The 19,180-nt window shown below is 44.0% G+C and overlaps 1 protein-coding gene across 4 annotated transcripts in view; it reads left to right on the top strand.

Moving 5' to 3' along the window:
- Positions 1–19,180, top strand: part of SLC35D2 (solute carrier family 35 member D2) — a 62,441-nt gene that overhangs the window by 23,336 nt on the left and 19,925 nt on the right. For 3 of the 4 annotated variants that reach the window (XM_003912014.4, XM_009189252.4, XM_017949307.2), the window contains 4 exons: positions 7,168–7,239; positions 8,418–8,486; positions 14,411–14,513; positions 15,774–15,866. In XM_003912014.4, coding sequence (XP_003912063.1) covers positions 7,168–7,239; positions 8,418–8,486; positions 14,411–14,513; positions 15,774–15,866 — 337 coding nt within the window. The remainder of the gene's footprint in view (positions 1–7,167; positions 7,240–8,417; positions 8,487–14,410; positions 14,514–15,773; positions 15,867–19,180) is intronic. The other variant, XM_021927741.2, reaches the window with a different exon arrangement.

Below are 19,180 nucleotides of genomic sequence, written 5' to 3'. Positions count from 1 at the left end.
CATTTTCAAGTGTGTGCTGTATACATTTGAAATTTGCATCTGCATTTATTTCAGGGTCTGTTTTTTTTTTTTGAGATGGAGTCTCACTCTGTCACCCAGGTTGGAGTGCAGTGGCGTTACCTTGACTCACGGCAGCCTCCACCTTCCGAGTTCAAGTGATTCTCTAGCCTCAGCCTCCCAAGTAGCTGGGATTACAGGCATGCGCCAACACGCCTGGCTAAGTTTTGTACTTTTAGTAGAGATGGGGTTTCACCATGTTGGCCAGGCTAGTCTTGAACTCCTGACCTCACGTGATCCATCCACCTCGGCCTCCCAAAGTGCTGGGATTACAGGTCTGAGCCACTGTGCCCGGCCTATTTCAGGGTCTTTTGATTATGGGGCACATAATACCTTATCCTTCTTGGAATGCTATTAAATGGATCAATTTCACTGTTAATGATTTTAAGGGTTTGATATCTTTTTTGAGACGGAGTCTTGCTCAGTCACCCAGGCTGGAGTGTAGTGGTGCGATCTTGGCTCACTGCAACCTCTACCTCTTGGGTTCAAGCGATTCTCCTGCCTCAGCCTCCCAAGTAGCTGAGATTCCATGCCTGCCACCATGCCCAGCTAATTTTTGTATATTTAGTAAAGACAGAGTTTCACCGTGTTGGCCAGGCTAGTCTTGAACTCCTGACCTCAAGTAATCCGCCCGTCTTGGCCTCCCAAAGTGCTTGAATTACAGGCATGAGCCACCACGCCTGGCCTAAACTTTTTCAATAAGGACAGGTTTTCACCACTTCATATAGGAAAAGCAGGATAAAAGCTTCCTTCCTTTATTAGTGCTCAGACTAATAAATTAGTGTCCTGACACCTTCAATGGTGACCAGGGAGGGTTGGTTTTTGTTTGTTTGTTGTTGTTTTTTCCTATCATGAATTCATCCTTTTTCATTTACTTGATACAAGTCCTTTATCAAATATGTGTTTTGCAAATATTTTTTTCCTAGTTTGTGGCTTATCTTTTTATTTTCTTAACACTGTCTTTCACAGAGCAGAAGTTTTTAATTTTAATGAAGTTCACAATCATTTTTTTTTTCATGGATTATACTTCTGGTTTTGAATTTGAAACCCATCATCAAACCAAGATCATCCAAATTTTCTGTGCTATCTTCCAGAATTTTTGTAGTTTACGTTTTACATTTAGGTCTCTACAAATTTGCCTGCTCTAGACATCTCACACAAGTAGAATCGTACAGTATTTTTGCCTTTTTTGACTGGCTTATTCACTTACATCATATTTTCAGGGTTTATCCATGTTATATTAGGTGTCAGATTTTAATTCCTTTTTCAAGCTGATTAATATTTCATTGCAGGTATATATATAATATATACATATTATATATGTGTGTGTATATATGCATATATATGTATATATATGTGTATATATACACATATATATGTGTGTATGTATATAACGTTTTGTTTATCCATTTATAAAAATATTATTTATTTATTTATTTATTTATTTTTTGAGACAGGGTCTCGCTTTATTACCCAGGCTGGATTGCAGTGGTGCAATCACAGCTCACTGCAGCCTCACTGTGCTGGGCTCAAGCGATTCTCCTGTCTCGGTCTCCTGAGTTGCTGGGGCTACAGGTGTACACCACCACGCCTGGCTTATTTTTATATTTTTTGCAGAGACTAGGTCTTACCATGTTGCCCAGGCTGATCTTGAACTCCTGAACTCAAGCAATCTGCCTTCTCTGGCTTCCCAAAGTGTTGGGATTACAGGAATGAGCCACTGTGCCCAGCCTGTAAAAGTTTTTAATTTTGATGAATTCCAGTTTTTCTATTTTTTCCTTTTGTTGCTTGTGCTTTTGATGTTTTATCTAAGGCTTTGCCTAACCGAAGGGTCATAAAGATTTACTTCTATACTTTCTTCTAAGAATTTTATAGTTTTAGATCCTATATCCAGGTCTTTAATACATCTCAGAGAATTAAAAATTTTTTTCTTTTAAGTAATGGGGTCTTTCTATGTTGCTGTGTTACCCAGACTCAAATGCAGTAGCTATTCACCGGTGCAGTCATGGCTCACTGTGGCCTCAAACGATTCCCCACCTCAGCCTCTCGAGTACCTGGGACTGCAGGCACATGTGACAGTACCCAGCTCTTGCGTTAATTTTTTGTATATGGTGTGAGATAGAAGTTCAAATTCATTTTTTTGCACGTGGATGTTCAGTTGTCCCAGCAGCATTTGTTGAAAAGACTGTTCTTTTTCCATTGTATTGTCTTGGCACCCTGGTTGAAAATCAATTGATCATAATTTTAAGAATGTATTTCTTGACTCTTAATTCTATTCTCTTGATTGTATATCTATCTTTATTATTATTTTTTTGAGACAGGGTCTTGCTCTGTCACCCAGGCTGGAGTGTGGTGGCACAGTCACTACTCACTGTAGCCTTGACCTCCTAGGCTCAAGTGATCCTCCCACCTCAGCCTCCCAAGTAGCTGGGACCACAGGTGTGCACCACGACACCTGGCTAATGATTATTTTAATTTTTTGTAGAGATAGCATTTCACCATGTTGCCCAGGCTGGTCTGAAACTCCTGGGCCCAAGGGATCCACCTGCCTCAACCTCCTAAATTGCTGGGATGATTGGAGTGAGCCACCATGCCCATCCATCCATCCATCCATCCATCTATCCATCTATCTATCTATCTATCTATCTATCTATCTATCTATCTATCTATCTATCTATCTATCTTTTAAACCAGTACTAGCTAGTCTTGATTATTGTAACTTTGTATTAAATTTTGAAATTGGAAAGTGTAAGTACACCAGCTTTGTTGTTCTTTTTCAAGATAGTTTTGATTTTTTAATTCTCTTGCATTTCCTTATTAATTTTAAAATCAGCTTGTCAATTTCTGCAAGCAAAAAAAAAAAAGAATAAATAAAGCCAGCTAAGATTTGATAGGGATTATGTTGAATCTGTGACTTAGTTTGTTAGTGTTGCTGTACAGGACTACCCGAGGCTGGGTAATTCATGAAGAAAAGAGGTTCGTGTGCTTCACAGTTCTGCAGGCTGTGCAAGAAGCATGGCGCCAGCATCTGCATCTGGTGAGGGCCTCAGGCTACTTCCGCTCCTGGCAGAAGGGGAAGGGGAGCCAGTGTGTACAGAGATCCCGTGGCAAGATGGGGGGTGCTATCAGGGTCCTTTAACAACCAACCTTCATGGGAACTAACAGAGTGAGAACTCACCCCCCCCCCCCCGCCCCAGATGATTAATCTATCCGTGAGGAATCAGCCCCTACAGCTGAAACATTCCCCACTAGGCTCCACCTCCAACATGGGGATCCAGTTTTAACATGAGGCATAAAGGGTCAGATATCCAAACTAGCAATCTGTGTATCTATTTGAAGAGTATTTTTAATAACATAAGGTTTTAATAACATAAGGTCTTTTGATCCATGAACATGGAGTGTCTTTCCATTTATTTAGGTCTTCATTACTTTCTGTTTCTAATTTAAAAATTTTCTTAGAAGGCCACGTACAGTGGCTCACTTTGGGAGGCCGAGGCAGGTGGATCACCTGAGGTCAGGAGTTTGAGACCAGCCTGGCCAACATGTGAAAAACCCCGTCTCTACTAAAAATACAAAAATTAGCTGGGTGTGGTGGTGGACACCTGTAATCCCAGCTACCTGGGAGAGTGAGGCAGGAGAATGGCTTGAACCCGGGAGCAGAAGTTGCAGTGAGCCAAGATCACGCCATTGCACTCCAGCCTGGGCAACAAGAGCGAAACTCTGTCTCAAAAAAAAAATTTTTTTTTTTTCTTAGAGACGGTATCTCACTCTGTTGCCCAGGTTGGAGTACAAGTGGCATGATCATAGCTCACTGCAGTAGCCTCGACCTCCTATGCTCAAGCCATCCTCCTGTCTCAGCTTCCCGAGTGACTGAGACTACAGGCATTTACTACTGTGCCCGGTTAATTTAAAAAACATATTTCTTTTTTGGCTTGGCGTGGTGGCTTACGTCTGTAGTCCCAGCACTTTGGGAGGCCAAAGCAGGTGGATCACTTGAGGTCCGGAGTTCGAGACCCATCCTGATCAACATAGTGAAACCCCATCTATACTAAAAATACAAAAATTAGCCAGGTGTAGTAGTACACGCCTATAATCCCAGCTACTCGGGTGGCTGAGGCACAAGAATCGCTTGAGCCCAGGAGGCGGAGGTTGCAGTGAGCCAAGATCATGCCACTGCATTCCAGCCTGGCAACACAGCAGGATCCTGCCCAGGCTGGTCTCAACCTCCTGGCCTCAAGTAATTCTTCCACTTCAGCCTCCCAAAGTGCTAGGATTATAGGCATTAACCACTGCACCTGCTGACCTCTTTAATTTTTTTTTTTAAACAATGTTTTGTAGTTTTCTGCACACAAGTTTTACACTTTTTTTGTTAAAATTGTGTCTAAGAATTTTATTCTTTTTGATGCTATTTTAGATGAAATTGCTTTACTAACTTAATTTTTTTTTCTTTTGAGATGGAGTCTCGTTCTGTTGCCCAGGCTGAAGTGCAGTGGTGCAATCTTGGCTTACTGTAACCTCTGCTTCCTAGGTTCAAGCAATTCTCCTGCCTTAGCCTCCCGAGTACCTGGGATTACAGTCACGCACCACTACGTCCAGCTAATCTTTTGTAATTTTAGTATAGGTGGGGTTTCACCATGTTGACCAGGCTGGTCTTGAACTCCTGACCTCAAGTCATCCACCCACCTCAGCCTCCCAAAGTGTTGGGATTACAGGCGTGAGCCACTGTGCCCGGCCTAATTTCATTTTTGGATTGCTCATTGCTAGTGAGCAATATTCAGCGTTGACTTTTGTATATTCGTTTTGTTTCCTGCACATTTGCTTGATTCACTTGTTGTGGTTCTAATAATTTTTAAGTGGATCCCTTAGGATTTTCTGTATAGAAGATGTTCTGTACAACAAATAGAGATTTGCTTTAGTTCTTCCTTTCCAAATGAGATGTTTGTTTTTTTCTAATTGCACTGTCTAGAACCTCAAGTACAGTGTTGAATAGATACAATGGTGAGAGTGAATATCCTGGTCTTATTCCTGATCATTACGGGGAAAACATTCACCTTTTAACCATTATGTATACCTTATTTGCTTTTAAAAGGCATACTCTAGAATACTTTCCGAATGTAATTGAAAATATAAAACGTATTGTTGTTGTTGTTGCAGCTTTGAAAAATGTAGGTCCAGCCAGTCTCATAAGACATATTTAGGTGGGAATATAAAGTTCCTGAACATTCTTTCTGCAGCTGTTCTCTGGATGCATCATGGTTGAGACTGTGAAGGCTGTGCTGGGGTCTGGTTGGCTGAGCTGCCACTCTCCTCCTGTGCTGCTGTTCCGGCTCTGACTTTCTTTCCCTAGCTCATCGGCTGCTCAGGGTCGCATCTAGAAGCAGGTGGAGCTGGGCTGGCGTTTGGCAGCCCTGGCAGTCTGTTGACTATGCATTGAGCTGCATCCTGGAATCTCTGGGTGTTAGGAGTGGGTAAAAGGTTCTTAAGTATATATTTTAAGGAAATATAGCCTTATTACATAAAATCTGGGGAAGAAAATCACCCATAAATCTACCTTTTAACAGACAATTTTAAATACTCATTTTCAGCCCAGCACGGTGGCTCACGCCTATAATCCCAGCACTTTGGGAGGCTGAGGCGGGTGGATCACCTGAGATCAGGAGTTCAGGACCAGCCTGGCCAACATAGTGAAACCTCGTTTCTACTAAAAATGCAAAAATTCACCGGGTGTGGTGTAATCCCAGCTACCCGAGAGGCTGAGGCAGGAGAATCGCTTGAACCCGGGAGGTGGGAACTGCAGTGAGCTGAGATTGCACCACTGCACTTCAGCCTGGGTGACAGAGTGAAACTCTATCTCAAAACAAATAAATAAATAAATAAATAAATAAATAATCATTTGCAGCCCTTTTCTGTATATAAAATGTATCTTGTTACATTGTAGACCCTACATAGCTTTGTATCCATTTTATTTAATATTGATTTTCCAATAGTATTTGTATTACAGTTATAATATCATGTTCCCTCAACTGAATGTATCATAATTTATTTAACCATTGTGATGTCTGACATTTAGGTTGTTTCTGATGTTTTTCCCACGGACACTGCAGTGAACACATTTACGCATGTGGTTTTTTTCCTGTCTTTCGATTATTACCTTAGAATAAGTTTCCCAAGAAGAAGTAATTAGGTCCAAGGTCAGAACCTTTTTTTTTTATTTTGAGACAGAGGTTGCAGTGGTGCAATCTTGGCTCACTGCAACCTCTGCCTCCCGGGTTCAAGCAATTCTCCTGTTTCAGCCTCCTGAGTAGCTAGGACTGCAGGTGCACACCACCATGCCTGGCTAGTTTTTGTATTTTTAGTAGAGAAGGGGTTGCACCATGTTGGCCAGGGTGGTCTCAAACTCCTGACTTCAAATGATCCGCCCGCCTCAGCCTCCTAAAGTGCTGGGATTATAGGCGAGAGCCACCGTGCCCAGCCGGTCAGGACTGTTTAATGACGATGCATAGGCCTGACTTGATTTGTCAAAGGATGTATTGGTTCACATCATGAAGTAGTTTCAGCATAACCTTTAGAATGGTTGGACAGAATGGTGTCTTAAATTGCCAAGTGAAGGCCGGGTGCGGTGGCTAACGCCTGTAATCCCAGCACTTTGGGAGGCTGAGGCGGGAGGATTACCTTAGGTCAGGAGTTAGAGACCAGCCTGGCCAATATGGCGAAACCCTGTCTCTTCTAAAAATACAAAAATTAGCCGGGCGTCATGGCGTGTGCCTGTAATCCCGGCTATTTGGGAGGCTGAGGCAGGAGAATCGCTTGAACCTGGGAGGCAGAGGTTGCAGTGAGCCGAGACAGCGCCACTGCACTACAGCCTGGGCAACACAGTGAGACTCTGTCTCCAAAAATAAATAAAAAATAAGTAAATAAATTGCTAAGTGAAAGTGGCATGAAATCTTTTAATCTCCATTTATTGTTATTATTTAATGTGATTTGTTAATGGTAAATGTGAAAATTAATTTGGAAAATTAGTAAGCTTAATTAAAAATGTAAAACATGTAAAAGAAAAAAACCAACCAACCAACCCTTGGTGTCTGACGTGCTTCACTCTTTTCCTGGCAGCCTGCCGATGTTCACCGTGCTCAGGAAGTTCACCATTCCCCTCACGTTACTTCTGGAGACCGCCATACTCGGGTGATTTTGTTTTTCCTCCGTTCTTCCAGTGTGTCTCCCACCCACTGCATTTCTTTTCCCCAGCAAATTCTAGTAGCCGTTGCTAGTTGGGCAATAATTTAAGGACAAATGGTTTATTCATTTAAAAGTAGTTGTGTGCTTCTGAGATTCCCTAAGAACTTAATGAGGGATGTTTTAAAAGTTGTAATTTTACCATAGAAAAATAATGCATGTTTGTGGTAGAAAATCATAAGAAAGGGCCAGGCGTGGTGGCTCATGCCTGTCATCCCAGCACTTTGGGAGGCCGAGGTGGGCGGATCACAAGGTCAGGAGATCGAGACCATCCTGGCTAATATGGTGAAACCCCGTCTCTACTAAAAATACAAAAAAAGTTAGCCGGGCTGGTGGCGGGCGCCTGTAGTCCCAGCTACTCGGGAGGCTGAGGCAGGAGAATGGCGGGAACCCAGGAGGTGGAGCTTGCAGTGAGCCGAGATCACGCCACTGCACTCCAGCCTGGGCGACAGAGCGAGACTCTGTCTCAACAACAACAAAAGAAAATCATAAGAGAGAAGGAAAAAGAAACTCCAAAACAGATGTAAGCCTGTTTCCTGAGCCAGACGGAATATATACCAATTTCGGAATACACAAGAGGAACTGTCCACGTCTACATACAGGACAGGTGTGCAGGGTATGAGGGATGTCAGTTCTGATGCAGTGATTATAATATCAGAAGAAATTAATTTTTATATTGTTGGTATAAAATTTCTCAGGAGGATATTTAGTTTGATATCCAAAAAGTTGATTCTTGATTTTGCCGGGAGGATTATTTAGAAATGAATTTCGGTTGGTGGTTCAGTGTTTTAAGCCCTTGTACTGAATATTATCTTAATCTTTGAATACTCACTATCAGTCCGTACAAACTAGATCCACCAGCAGGAGCGCTTCTGTGTTTTGTCCCAGTATCTCTCTAGTGAGAACAGAGAAATCAGTTTGTAATTAGATTAAGAAAACTGCTTAAGAAATAATGTAAATTTAGTCTGACTTAGAAACACTTTTAGTGCTTTCTCTACATGAAGCATTGTCTGCTAGATTTTAGCTGTAAAACTGTTGATGTCTATTTTCAATTTGTTTAAAAAATAGAATCATATTTCAATGTTTTCCTGTCCGCTCCCTTTCCTTTCTTTATGTATTTATTACAGGAAGCAGTATTCGCTCAACATCATCGTCAGTGTCTTTGCCATCATTCTCGGGGCTTTCATAGCAGCTGGGTAAGACTTTGGACTGTTCCTGCTCAATAACTTCTTTGTGTCTTTCACAATAGGCCCAGCCCCATCCTCTGTTTTTCGTTTTCCATCTGGCTGCCATTGAATTGAGCAGCCAGGAGACAAATCTGTTGAAGTTAGTGGAATCCCTGTGTGTTCCTGTGAAAGTCAAAGTGGGTCCCACGTTGGCCAGAAAATTTCTGAGAATATGTGAAGAGAGCATTGCAAGATATTAGTACAGCTTTTCTTCACAAAAAGCAGTGAACTGTTTACGTTTCTTACTGAATGTTTGTCTTTAATATAACAGCTTTACTTGAGAAGTTCTTAGGCATTTGATTAACAATAACAGACTTACAAAGCCTTTGTGTGCTGATTTATTTTATTATTCCATGATACCTTAGCAGTTGCTATTTCCGATGGTAGAATGCTAAATGTATTTGTATGTTTGGGATATGAGCCAACACTGGTGCACGACTACCACTTTAATAATTATTTTGCAAAAGGAATAACAAGGACTCTAAGTCTTCATGGGCAGGCAGGTGCTCAGATTTCTCTGTTATAGCATGCATGGTGGATAGTGCATGTTAATAGTTACATTCCCTGGGTGTGATGGCTCACCCCTATAATCCCAGCACTGTAGGAGGCCTGGGTGGGAAGATCACCTGAGCCCATGAGTTTGAGATCAGCCTGGGCAACAGTGAGACCCTATCTCTACAAAAAAAAAAAAAAAGAGAGAGAAAATTAGCCTGGCATGGTGGTGTGTGCCTGGAGTCTCAGCTACTCAGGAAGCTGGGGAAAGAGGATCTCTTGGGCCCAGGAGTTTGAGGTTACAGTGAGCAATGATTGCACCACTGCACTCCAGCCTGGGCAACAGAGTAAGATCCTGTCTCTAAGAAAAACAAATCATGCTTATTATTATTATAAATGTATTTAGTCCATTGTGCAGACTAAGGTTTATTACTTAATGTTTCATCTGTACCTTTCTCTCCCCTAGTCCTAGCCATGGGCTGAATTTCACTCCTTGAAAGCTGGCTCTGTGGTCTCAGTGCTCCAATTCACACCGTGGGTATAGTGCCAGCACCCATTAGACAGCAGCGCTCAGAGCCTGGTTTAGTCATGACAGGTTTTTTTTGGAATGAAATTTTAGGAGTAAAGTAGTTTAAAAAGGGAGGAGTTCTGTGGAAGATGCTTTGGGGCTAAAGGGGACAGCTTCCCCCTCTACTCTCTGAAGGTTCATTAAAAAAGGAACTGTGGTGGCTCACGCCTGCAATCCCAACACTTTGGGAGGCCGAGGCGGGTGGATCACCTGAGGTCAGGAGTTCGAGACCAGCCTGGCCAACATGGCGAAACCTGTCTCTACTAAAAATACAAAAATTAGCCCGGTGTGGTGGCGTGCACCTGTAACCCCAGCTACTGGGAGGCTGAGGTAGGAGAATTGCTTGAATCTGGGAAGTGGAGGTTGTAGTGAGCTGAGATTGTGCCATTGCACTCCAGCCTGGGTGACAGAGTGAGACTCCATCTCAAAAAAAAAAAAAAGGAACTGACAAAAGAGCAGATTGAGAAGAGAAAAAGACACACAGATTTACCTTCCCGTGCCTGGGGTGGAGATCACAGGAGAGTGGCCACCCAGTGACCCAGTGGGGTGCAGGTGCTTCTATATCCTTCTTCATAGGAGGGCAGGGAGTGGAGACAATGCTTTTGAGAGGTCAGGAATGATGACTGGAGAGAATGAATGGACCTGGGAGACAGAAATTGTAAAGGATTGATTCTCTTTGGAATTTGCACCCTAGAGGCAGACATTATATTTTTAAAGTCTGCCCAGATGTGGCTGCATTCCTCAGTCTTGTTCTCTGCAGTAGATGTCAGAGAGGGGGATGGAAAGCAAGTGTGTTCTCATGAGTGGCAGTCTTTTAAGGTCGAAAAGGGAGTATCCAAGAAAAACCTCTTCAGCATCTGCTGCCCTTCAAGGGCTTTCCATGTAAAATAATCTGCATGCCAGGGTCCCATATTTTGGGGTGAAATTCCCTGGGCTCCTCCCACGGCACTCTGAGGTCTCCCCAGCACAGCCCCTCTCTTCCAGCTTCCTTAGGGCTCATCTTGAAAACCACTGACTTACAGCCAGTTAAAGACTTTTGCAAAAAATGGTTTATAAAACTGTTGGTAAGTCTTTGGTGAGGAATGGCCCTTCAGTTACCATGTGTATACAGGCACATTTCCAGAACCAGGAGCAGAAATCCAGTCTGTGCTTCGCATATGTAAGGACAGTCTACAAATGATCTGAAAGGGTAAATCGGGGTTCCAAAAGCATCTGACTTTCAACCAAGAGCCAGCCTGGAGTATCCATGCTCAGGCTGGCCCTTCCTCTGGCACTCACAGAACGGATCCCCTCCTGGCTGCTGGCATTCACAGCGCTTAGCCACAGATCAGCCGTGAGTGCTCAGCTAGAGACCAGCAGTGACCCCATCCTGCTCTCCTCTTACATTAGCGCGTCCAGATGCAAGCAGTGGCAGATCAGACTGTCCGGTGAGCAGGCGATGCCGCTGTAACAAACAACCTCCACACGGCAGTAACTTCACTCACCAGATGCACCCCATCCATGCCACACACGCCACCCAACACCAGGCAGTGCTAGTGAGAGGGCTCTGCTCCATGAGTCCCTGCCTCAGAGGGCACTTCCTTTGCCAAACAAGCAGGAAAAGGGAATGTGGGGAATTGTGTCCTGGTTCTTAAAGGTTTCACCCAGAAGTGACATGTGTCACCTTCTCTCACATTTTATTCAAAAAGCAAGTCACATGGCCAGAAAAAGTTAAAATACAACATCTGGGCTGGGTGTGGTAGCTCATGCCTGTAATCCTGTTACAGGAAACGGGTCCTGATCCAGACCCCAAGAGAGGGTTCTTGGATCTTGTGCAAGAAAGAATTCAGGGCAAGTCCACAGTGCAGAGGGAAAGCAAGTTTATTAAGAAAGTAAAGGAATAAAAGAATGGCCACTCCATAGAAAGAGCAGCCCCGAGGGCTGCTGGTTGCCCATTTTATGATTATTTTTTGATGATATGCTAAACAAGGGGTGGATTATTCATGCTTCCCCTTTTAGACCATATAGGGTAACTTCCAGACGTTGCCCTGGCATTTGTAAACTGTCACGGTGCTGGTGGGAGTGTAGCAGTGAGGACGACCACAGGTCACTCTCGTGGCCATTTTGGTTTCGGTGAGTTTTGGCCGGCTCCTTTACTGCAACCTGTTTTAATCAGCAAGGTGTTTATGACCTGTATTTTGTGCTGACCTCCCATCTAATGCTGTGACTTAGAATGCCTTAAAACCGCCTGGGAATGCAGCCCAGTAGGTTTCAGCCTCATTTTACCCAGCTCCTGTTTAAGATGGAGTTGCTCTGGTTCACACGCCTCTGACAATCCCAGCACTTTGGGAGGCCCAGGTGACAGGATTGCCTGAGCCCAGGAGTTTGAGACCAGCCCTGGCAACATAATGAGACCCTGTCTCTACAAAAATAGAAATAAAAAAATTAGCCGGGCATGGTGGCACATGCCTGTAGTCCCAGCTACTCAGGAGACCAAGATGGGAGGATCGCTTGAACAACTGCAAGGGTTACATGAATCTGCTCTAATTGATTAAACAAGTAAATTCTTCAGAAATGTCTGTGCTGTCACCACCGGCCTAAACAAACGGTAGGTAAGCCGCTTGACAGTGGCCCAGGCTTCTGGGAGTGGGAACAGTGCTGCTGGGAACTCTTGGTCCCCTGAGTAGGAGTTCCCCTGCAGCTCTCCCAGGAGGTGGGCAGTGTCTCCTCCCATCCTCTTTCCACTCACTTAGCTCTGCCGTCTAAGGGGGCAGCAGACTCTGCTCTTCTTCACGCTGAATCACATGTGGGTAGGTAAGAAATTTGGAAGACCCTTATTTTGAAGAAAATCCTTTTGTTTTGAGACGGAGTTTCGCTCTTGTTGCTCAGGCTGGAGTCGCGATCTTGGCTCACCGCAACCTCTGCCTCCCCGGTTCAAGCGATTCTCCTGCCTCAGCCTCCTGAGTAGCTGGGATTACAGGCATGTGACACCATGCCCAGCTAATTTTGTATTTTTAGTAGAGACGGGGTTTCTCCATGTTGGTCAGGCTGGTCTCGAACTCCCAACGCAGGTGATCCACCCACCTTGGCCTCCTAAAGTGCTGGGATTATAGGCATGAGCTACTGCACCTGGTTGAAAATCCTTTCTTTTCTTTTTTTTTTTTTTTGAGACAGAGTCTCGCTGTGTCGCCCAGGCTGGAGTATGGTGGCGCGATCTCGGCTCACTGCAAGCTCCGCCTCCTGGGTTCACGCCATTCTCCTGCCTCAGCCTCCCAAGTAGCTGGGATTACAGGTGCCCGCCACCAAACCTGGCTAATTTTTTGTATTTTTAGTAGAGACGGGGTTTCACCGTGTTAGTCAGGATGGTCTCGATTTCCTGACCTTGTGATCCACCCGCCTCGGCCTCCCAAAGTGCTGGGATTACAGGTGTGAGCCACCGCACCTGGACTTTTTTTTTATAAATTGTGACTGAGAGAGAATTCTGACTTACGATAACTAAAATTAACTTCCCTTCTCACAAATATGTTTGTAGATAATAATGTGTGGAGGCCTCAAGCAAAAGTCTAATTTAATTTGCATTCAGATTTTGGTACAGGTTTTCCTCTCTGTTTCATTCTCTTTGGTTAGAAATAATCTTATTTTGACGTTGAAGAAGATTTAGGATATGCCCCTCCAAACTATGCTACTGTGGGATCAGGATTATTTTGAGCCGAGGACAATTGAGAATCAACACATCAGGAAGTTTGCTGCCTTCTCCTTTCTGCCTAAAAAACAGGGAATCAGTTTCCCATTGTGAAGGGGGCCCCTTCTCCCATCCCAGGAAGAGGAGAGCAATTCCTGTCACTGGGTGGAGGATCGGCCCTGAGATGCATCTGCATAAACAAACCCTAAAATAACCCTTCTCCTTCATCATTTCCACCATAGATTTCCCAGTTACTTTCTAACAGTTACACAATTTATTTGTTCCTTGAAGCCCAAATCCTCTTTCCTTTGTCACAATGTAAGTCCCCAAGCCTCACTGTTTCTTTGAGTTTCACTTATTTTCTGTGAACTTTAGGGAACGTATTAATAAGATTTGTATTCTCTTTCTCCTGTTAATCTGTCTTTTATCAGTTAAATTAGCAGGCCCCCAGACACTGAACCTGAGAGGGTACAGGAAAAGGTTTTCCTCCCTGGCAGTGTGTATTTCTGAATTATGGCATGGTCTAGCACTGTCTGCAACCATCAAGGGCAGGTGGGTGGGCCACTTCATGGCTCAGCTGTTGCTCTTCCTCTTGTTCCTGTCATAGCTCCCCAGATGTTTTTACGCTGGTGCTATTTATAATGGAAATGGAAGAGAAGATGTTTCAAAAGAACGGGAAGAAAGGAGCCAATAAGGGGTCACACAGAAGGATGGACAGGGTGCGGCTGGGGCACCAGAAGGAGGTGTCACTGCCTCATGCGACCCCTCTTACCCAGTCTCTGCCAGCTGCCCCTCACTGGCTGCACCCTGGAGGTGGCCCTGTTCACTACAATAAGCGAAGTTGCTGAGTGGGTCAGGGTGAAGCACTCCCCTTAGGAAAGTCAGGGCTCACCAATTATTATGCGGATTCCTCAGCTAGCGAAAGAAAGGGGTTGCAGTTGAAGGAAGATGGTTCATGTCCCTCAGGTTTTAAGCCGTTCACTGCTGAGTTGAAGCCACCTGATGGGCTGGTTTGGTTTTTGTCTGGAGGCAAAGCAGAGGAATTAACCATTCACTACCGCACAGCGTGCCACAGAAAAGTGGATTTGATTAGGGAAAGGTAAAACAGGCGGGCTTGGAGGCCAAGTTAGGAGTTTTCGAATAATCCTTCTCCTTTTGTGGTCTCCCTCCCAGGTCTGACCTTGCTTTTAACTTAGAAGGCTATATTTTTGTATTCCTGAATGATATCTTCACAGCAGCAAATGGAGTTTATACCAAACAGAAAATGGACCCAAAGGTACCAGACCTTGCCTATGGCTTTTTGGCTTTGTCATCTGGGCCCTAGAAGTATATGAAAAACGAAAATGAATGTGTACAGTTGGCATGTCATGTAATTTATATAATATGACGTGTAGATTACTAATTTCAATTATCTTGTCTGTGTAAGTTATTATTTGCAAATTTTTGGGTGAAAATGAGATAGCATGGGAAAAGCTACTAGTTTAGATGCACACTCAGAATATATAAAAAGGGGTTAATTTGAAAGGCAAACTAACTTTTTTACTGGCATCATCAACGAGCAAGGCAAGGTCAGGGGTCACGATATTTGTTCTGAGAGCACTAGTTTGGAGTCTGGAGATGTGGGTTAGTGACACAAGTTTTGCTACTTACTGGCTGCTGTGACTTTGAACCTTAACTTCTCCAAACGTCAGTTTCCTCATCTGTGGAATGAAATGACTGCAATGGATAATTTGTAAGGTCCTGTCCAGCAATAGCTGCTGCTTCAGATGATGAGGGGCTGGGGCAGAGGAGCTTTGCTTTTGTGTGGCTGCCTGTAACGTGGAGGCCCCATCCCTCCTCCCGCCCCCCAGCTGTTACAGGAAGCCCGGGAGGATGAGTCAGACATATGTTTCTTTGTTCCAAGCTCTTTGTGCTGGATGAGGGAGTTCACTCTGACCAACAGGCTTATTTCTATGAGCTTTTTTTTTTTTTAATCTGCACTGTGTTTTTTTTTCCCCCTGCATGGCCATTTTTTTTTTTTTTTAAACGGTAGCAGTTTTACAAAAACAGGTTTGTTGTCTTTGCAAAATCACAGTATGTCATCCTTTTTTGAAAATGGTGAAGTGGTGTGGCCACTTTAATGAAAGTAAATGTATAATGCTGCTGTCCTTTAATGGAAACAGCAGATGTTTTTAAAGAGTTTTGTTTATATTCACGTTTTTAATGTTCTTTATTTTGTTCCAGATTTCCCATTTTGAATAATGTGCTTAAAAAAAACCCCACACAATTAGAATGCTGGAGATGAATGGAACCCTAGAGGCTTTCCACTGCCATGCGTTTTCTCTGTAGTTTTGGTGTAAAACAAATGTTTATTCCAAAATCTCAGTACCCTCAAAATGAAGCATTTTATGTCAGAAATTTGCTGAAAATACTCCAGTAGAGTTGCCCGGAATGCATATTCTAACTTTGCATGAATATGCAGTTGAATAAAGGGCTCCAGGAAATCTATGCGTCATGTTTCTAAAATTGAGTGGTTTTTATGTTTTTGTTTTTGCAGGAGCTAGGGAAATACGGAGTGCTCTTCTACAATGCCTGCTTCATGATTATTCCAACTCTTATTATTAGTGTCTCCACTGGAGACCTGCGACAGGTGAGCTGATGGCAGTCGTTACAGTCTTCCTTAGCAGACTTTAACATTTTTAATATTTAACATTTGGTATGCACAGAAATAAAACGTGTAAAGGTAGCTGGGACTACCAGGGGGGTACGTGATAACAAGATGTTTGATATCCCTAGTAATCTTTTGGCACTACCCTTGCATTGGCATTTAGCCTTAGCCACATATCAAGGAGTGCCAAGAACTGTGGACTTGGAACTTTTTGGAACACAACAATACAAATCTGAGTTTGAGTTCCATATCGCCCTTTGCTAATGTGGGACCCTGGGAGAGCTACTTACCCTAGAAGGGGATTTTGATCATTTCAAAAAATAGGTTTATTTATTTGTTACTTTCTATTACGGATGTTTTGAAACGTGCACAAAATTGAATAATTCAATGAGTAGTCACAGACCCACCACCTAGCTTCAACACTTTGGCATTTTGCCGTGTTATTTTATCTGTCCTCATCCACCCCCACTTTTTTGTTCCCTGGAGTGTTTTAAAACCTATCCCAGCCATCACGCCATTTTACCTCTAAATATCCCAGGATCCACATTTGAATTTTGGGAAGGTGTTGTTCTTTCAGCATTTGCCCTGAAACCCGATCTGCTGCTGGTGAGAGACAAATGAAATGGTGAATTAGTGGTAAGATCTGAGGCCCAGTGGAGCGGTGGAGGCCGAGTCTCTTAGGAAGTGTGGACATTCACTACAGTGACAGCTCCAGTGGCCACCCTGAAGGGCGCAAGACGATGCCCTAGATACTTTTCCTATATGATAGGAATAGCCCATCAGGTGGCTTCAACTCAACAGTGAATGGCTTAAAACCTGAGGGACATGAACCATCTTCCTTCAACTGCAACCCCTTTCTTTCGCCAGCTGAGGAATCCACATAATAATTGGTGAGCCCTGACTTTCCTAAGGGGAGTGCTTCACCCTGACCCACTCAGCGACTTTGCTTATTGTAGTGAACAGGGCCACCTCCAGGGTGCAGCCAGTGAGGGGCAGCTGGGCAGAGACTGGGTAAGAGGGGTTGCATGAGACAGCGACAACTCCATCTGGTGCCCCAGCCGCACCACACTTCTTCAGGAAGTCGCAGGCCACACAGCCTCTGAGAATTTTGCTGATGTGTAAGTGAGTGTGAGAAACGAGATGCGACGGGCAAAACCCTCCTCGGCGGGACCTGCACCCACAGACTCGGCTCCAGACACAGCTGTGACCAGCCCGGCGGTAACCCCCTCATTGCTGGGCTGGGGCTGGGGCCGCACCCATTGACCCACGGCCAGGGCGGTGTTTCCATGTCGAGCAGTCAGCGTGGGTGCGTGTTGCCCACCAGCTGAAAGTCAATCCCATTGGCAGCTCTTTTAGGATCTGAGTGACTCTGAAGGCTGCAGGCTGCTGTGGACTCCTGGGCAGCTGATTGTTCTTTCGTTAGCTGGACTTTCTCACTTGACCAATTCTCTTCCCAGAAGGAGGGGTCAGCAGAGGGGCTGAGCAACCTCGTCCCCGGGCACAAACTGCCATTTCCGCGGGTTTATGTGGAAAACCACCAGGTGGCACCAATCTGGATAAAGAGCTCTTATTTCGGGTTAATCAGAACGTTGTGAACCTGGGACTCCTGTTAATTCCGTGCTGGAAGATAAAGCGGGCACCTGCCCCTCTCTAGGAAGAATGAGCAGGGCAGGATATCGGAAAACACAGTATTTGTGTTTCCGCTACCAGCAATCAATCTGAAACAGAGTCAGTGCCAGCAACGTTACACAAAACAAAATTATGAACTCTTGGCCAGGCATGGTGGCTCACGCCAATCATCCCAGCACTTTGGGAGGCTGAGGCAGGCGGATCTCCTGAGGTCAGGAGTTCGAGACCAGCCTGGCCAACATGATGAAACCCCATTTGTAGAGAGTATTTTTAGCAGTAAAAATACAAAAATTAGCCAGGCATGGTGGCAGGCGCCTGTAATCCCAGCTACTTGGGAGGCTGAGGCAGGAGAATCACTTAAACCCAGGAGGCAGAGGTTGCAGTGAGCTGAGACTGTGCCACTGTATTCCAGCCTGGCTGACAGAGCAAGGCTCCGTCTCCAAAAAAAAAAAAAATTACAAACTCTTCATAAGTGGTTCTAGTGGCTTGTCTCCTTTCATTATTATAGAAGTGAGTTTTTTTTTGTTTGTTTTGTTTTGTTTTTTTTTTAATCACTGGAGTTTTATCTGTTCTGAAATTCTGGTATTTTAGATAATTTTTTTTCCAGAAATAGAAATCTAGAAACTCCTAAAAATTGTTAAAACACCTCATTGGGACTAAAAGCATATTTCCCCATGGGAACAACGCTATGAAAGGCATAGTGACCAGAAATTGAATTTTAGGTAGTTGATGAGTAAAATAGATTAGGTATATTATGTCAATAATTTATAATATTGTTTCAGAAGAAATATGTGTTCTCATATCAAAGTCATTGGTTTATAAACTTATTGCATGGTGTTTTCAGAAGCTGCTACGTGCCTGTAATGATTATCATGCAGACTTCTACTTTCTCATGTAATAATAATAATAGCCAATATTTGTTGAGGGCTTATGATGTCAGACATTTTTCAAAGCATTGTTCATGAATTATCTGACTGCATTTCCACGACGGAAGAGAAGGTCCTGTTACTGTTCCTGTCGTATAGGAAAAGCATCCAGGGCATCGTGCTTCAGTATCTTCCCAAGGATAGCAGGTGGTCAGTCCAGGCACTCTGGGCTCTAGAAACATCCTCCACTGTCATCTCATTTACTTTATTTGTATATGAAAAGTGTTCGCTTTCTCCTTCATGTGTGAAAAACATATCCCTCACTTATACAAAGTACCAGAGACCTAACATATTCTTTATGTTTATTTATTTTATTTTATTTTTTTGAGACAGAGTCTCGCTCTGTCACCCGAGCTGGAGTGTAGTGGTGCGATCTTGGCTCACTGCAACTTCCATCTGCTAGATTCAAGCAATTCTTCTGCCTCAGCCTCCCGAGTAGCTGGGATTACAGGTGCCCACCACCATGCCCCGCTAATTTTTGTATTTTTAGTAGAGATGGGGTTTCACCATGTTGGCCAGGCCGGTCTTGAACTCCTGACCTCAGGTAATCCGCCTGCCTTGGCCTCCCAAAGTGCCAGGATTACAGGTGTGAGCCACTGCGTCCAACCCCAAAAGTTTGACTGTTTTTTTTTTTTTTTTTTTTTGAGATAGAGTTTTGCTCTTGTTGCCCAGGCTGGAGTGCAAGACCGCTTGGCTCATTGCAACCTCCGCCACCCAGGTTCAAGCGATTCTCCTGCCTTA

This window comes from Papio anubis, chromosome 13, assembly GCF_008728515.1.
Source record: "Papio anubis isolate 15944 chromosome 13, Panubis1.0, whole genome shotgun sequence".
Taxonomy (NCBI): domain Eukaryota; kingdom Metazoa; phylum Chordata; class Mammalia; order Primates; family Cercopithecidae; genus Papio; species Papio anubis.
The sequence above is the reverse complement of the archived record's forward strand: the minus strand, read 5'-3'. Positions and strand labels throughout refer to the sequence as shown.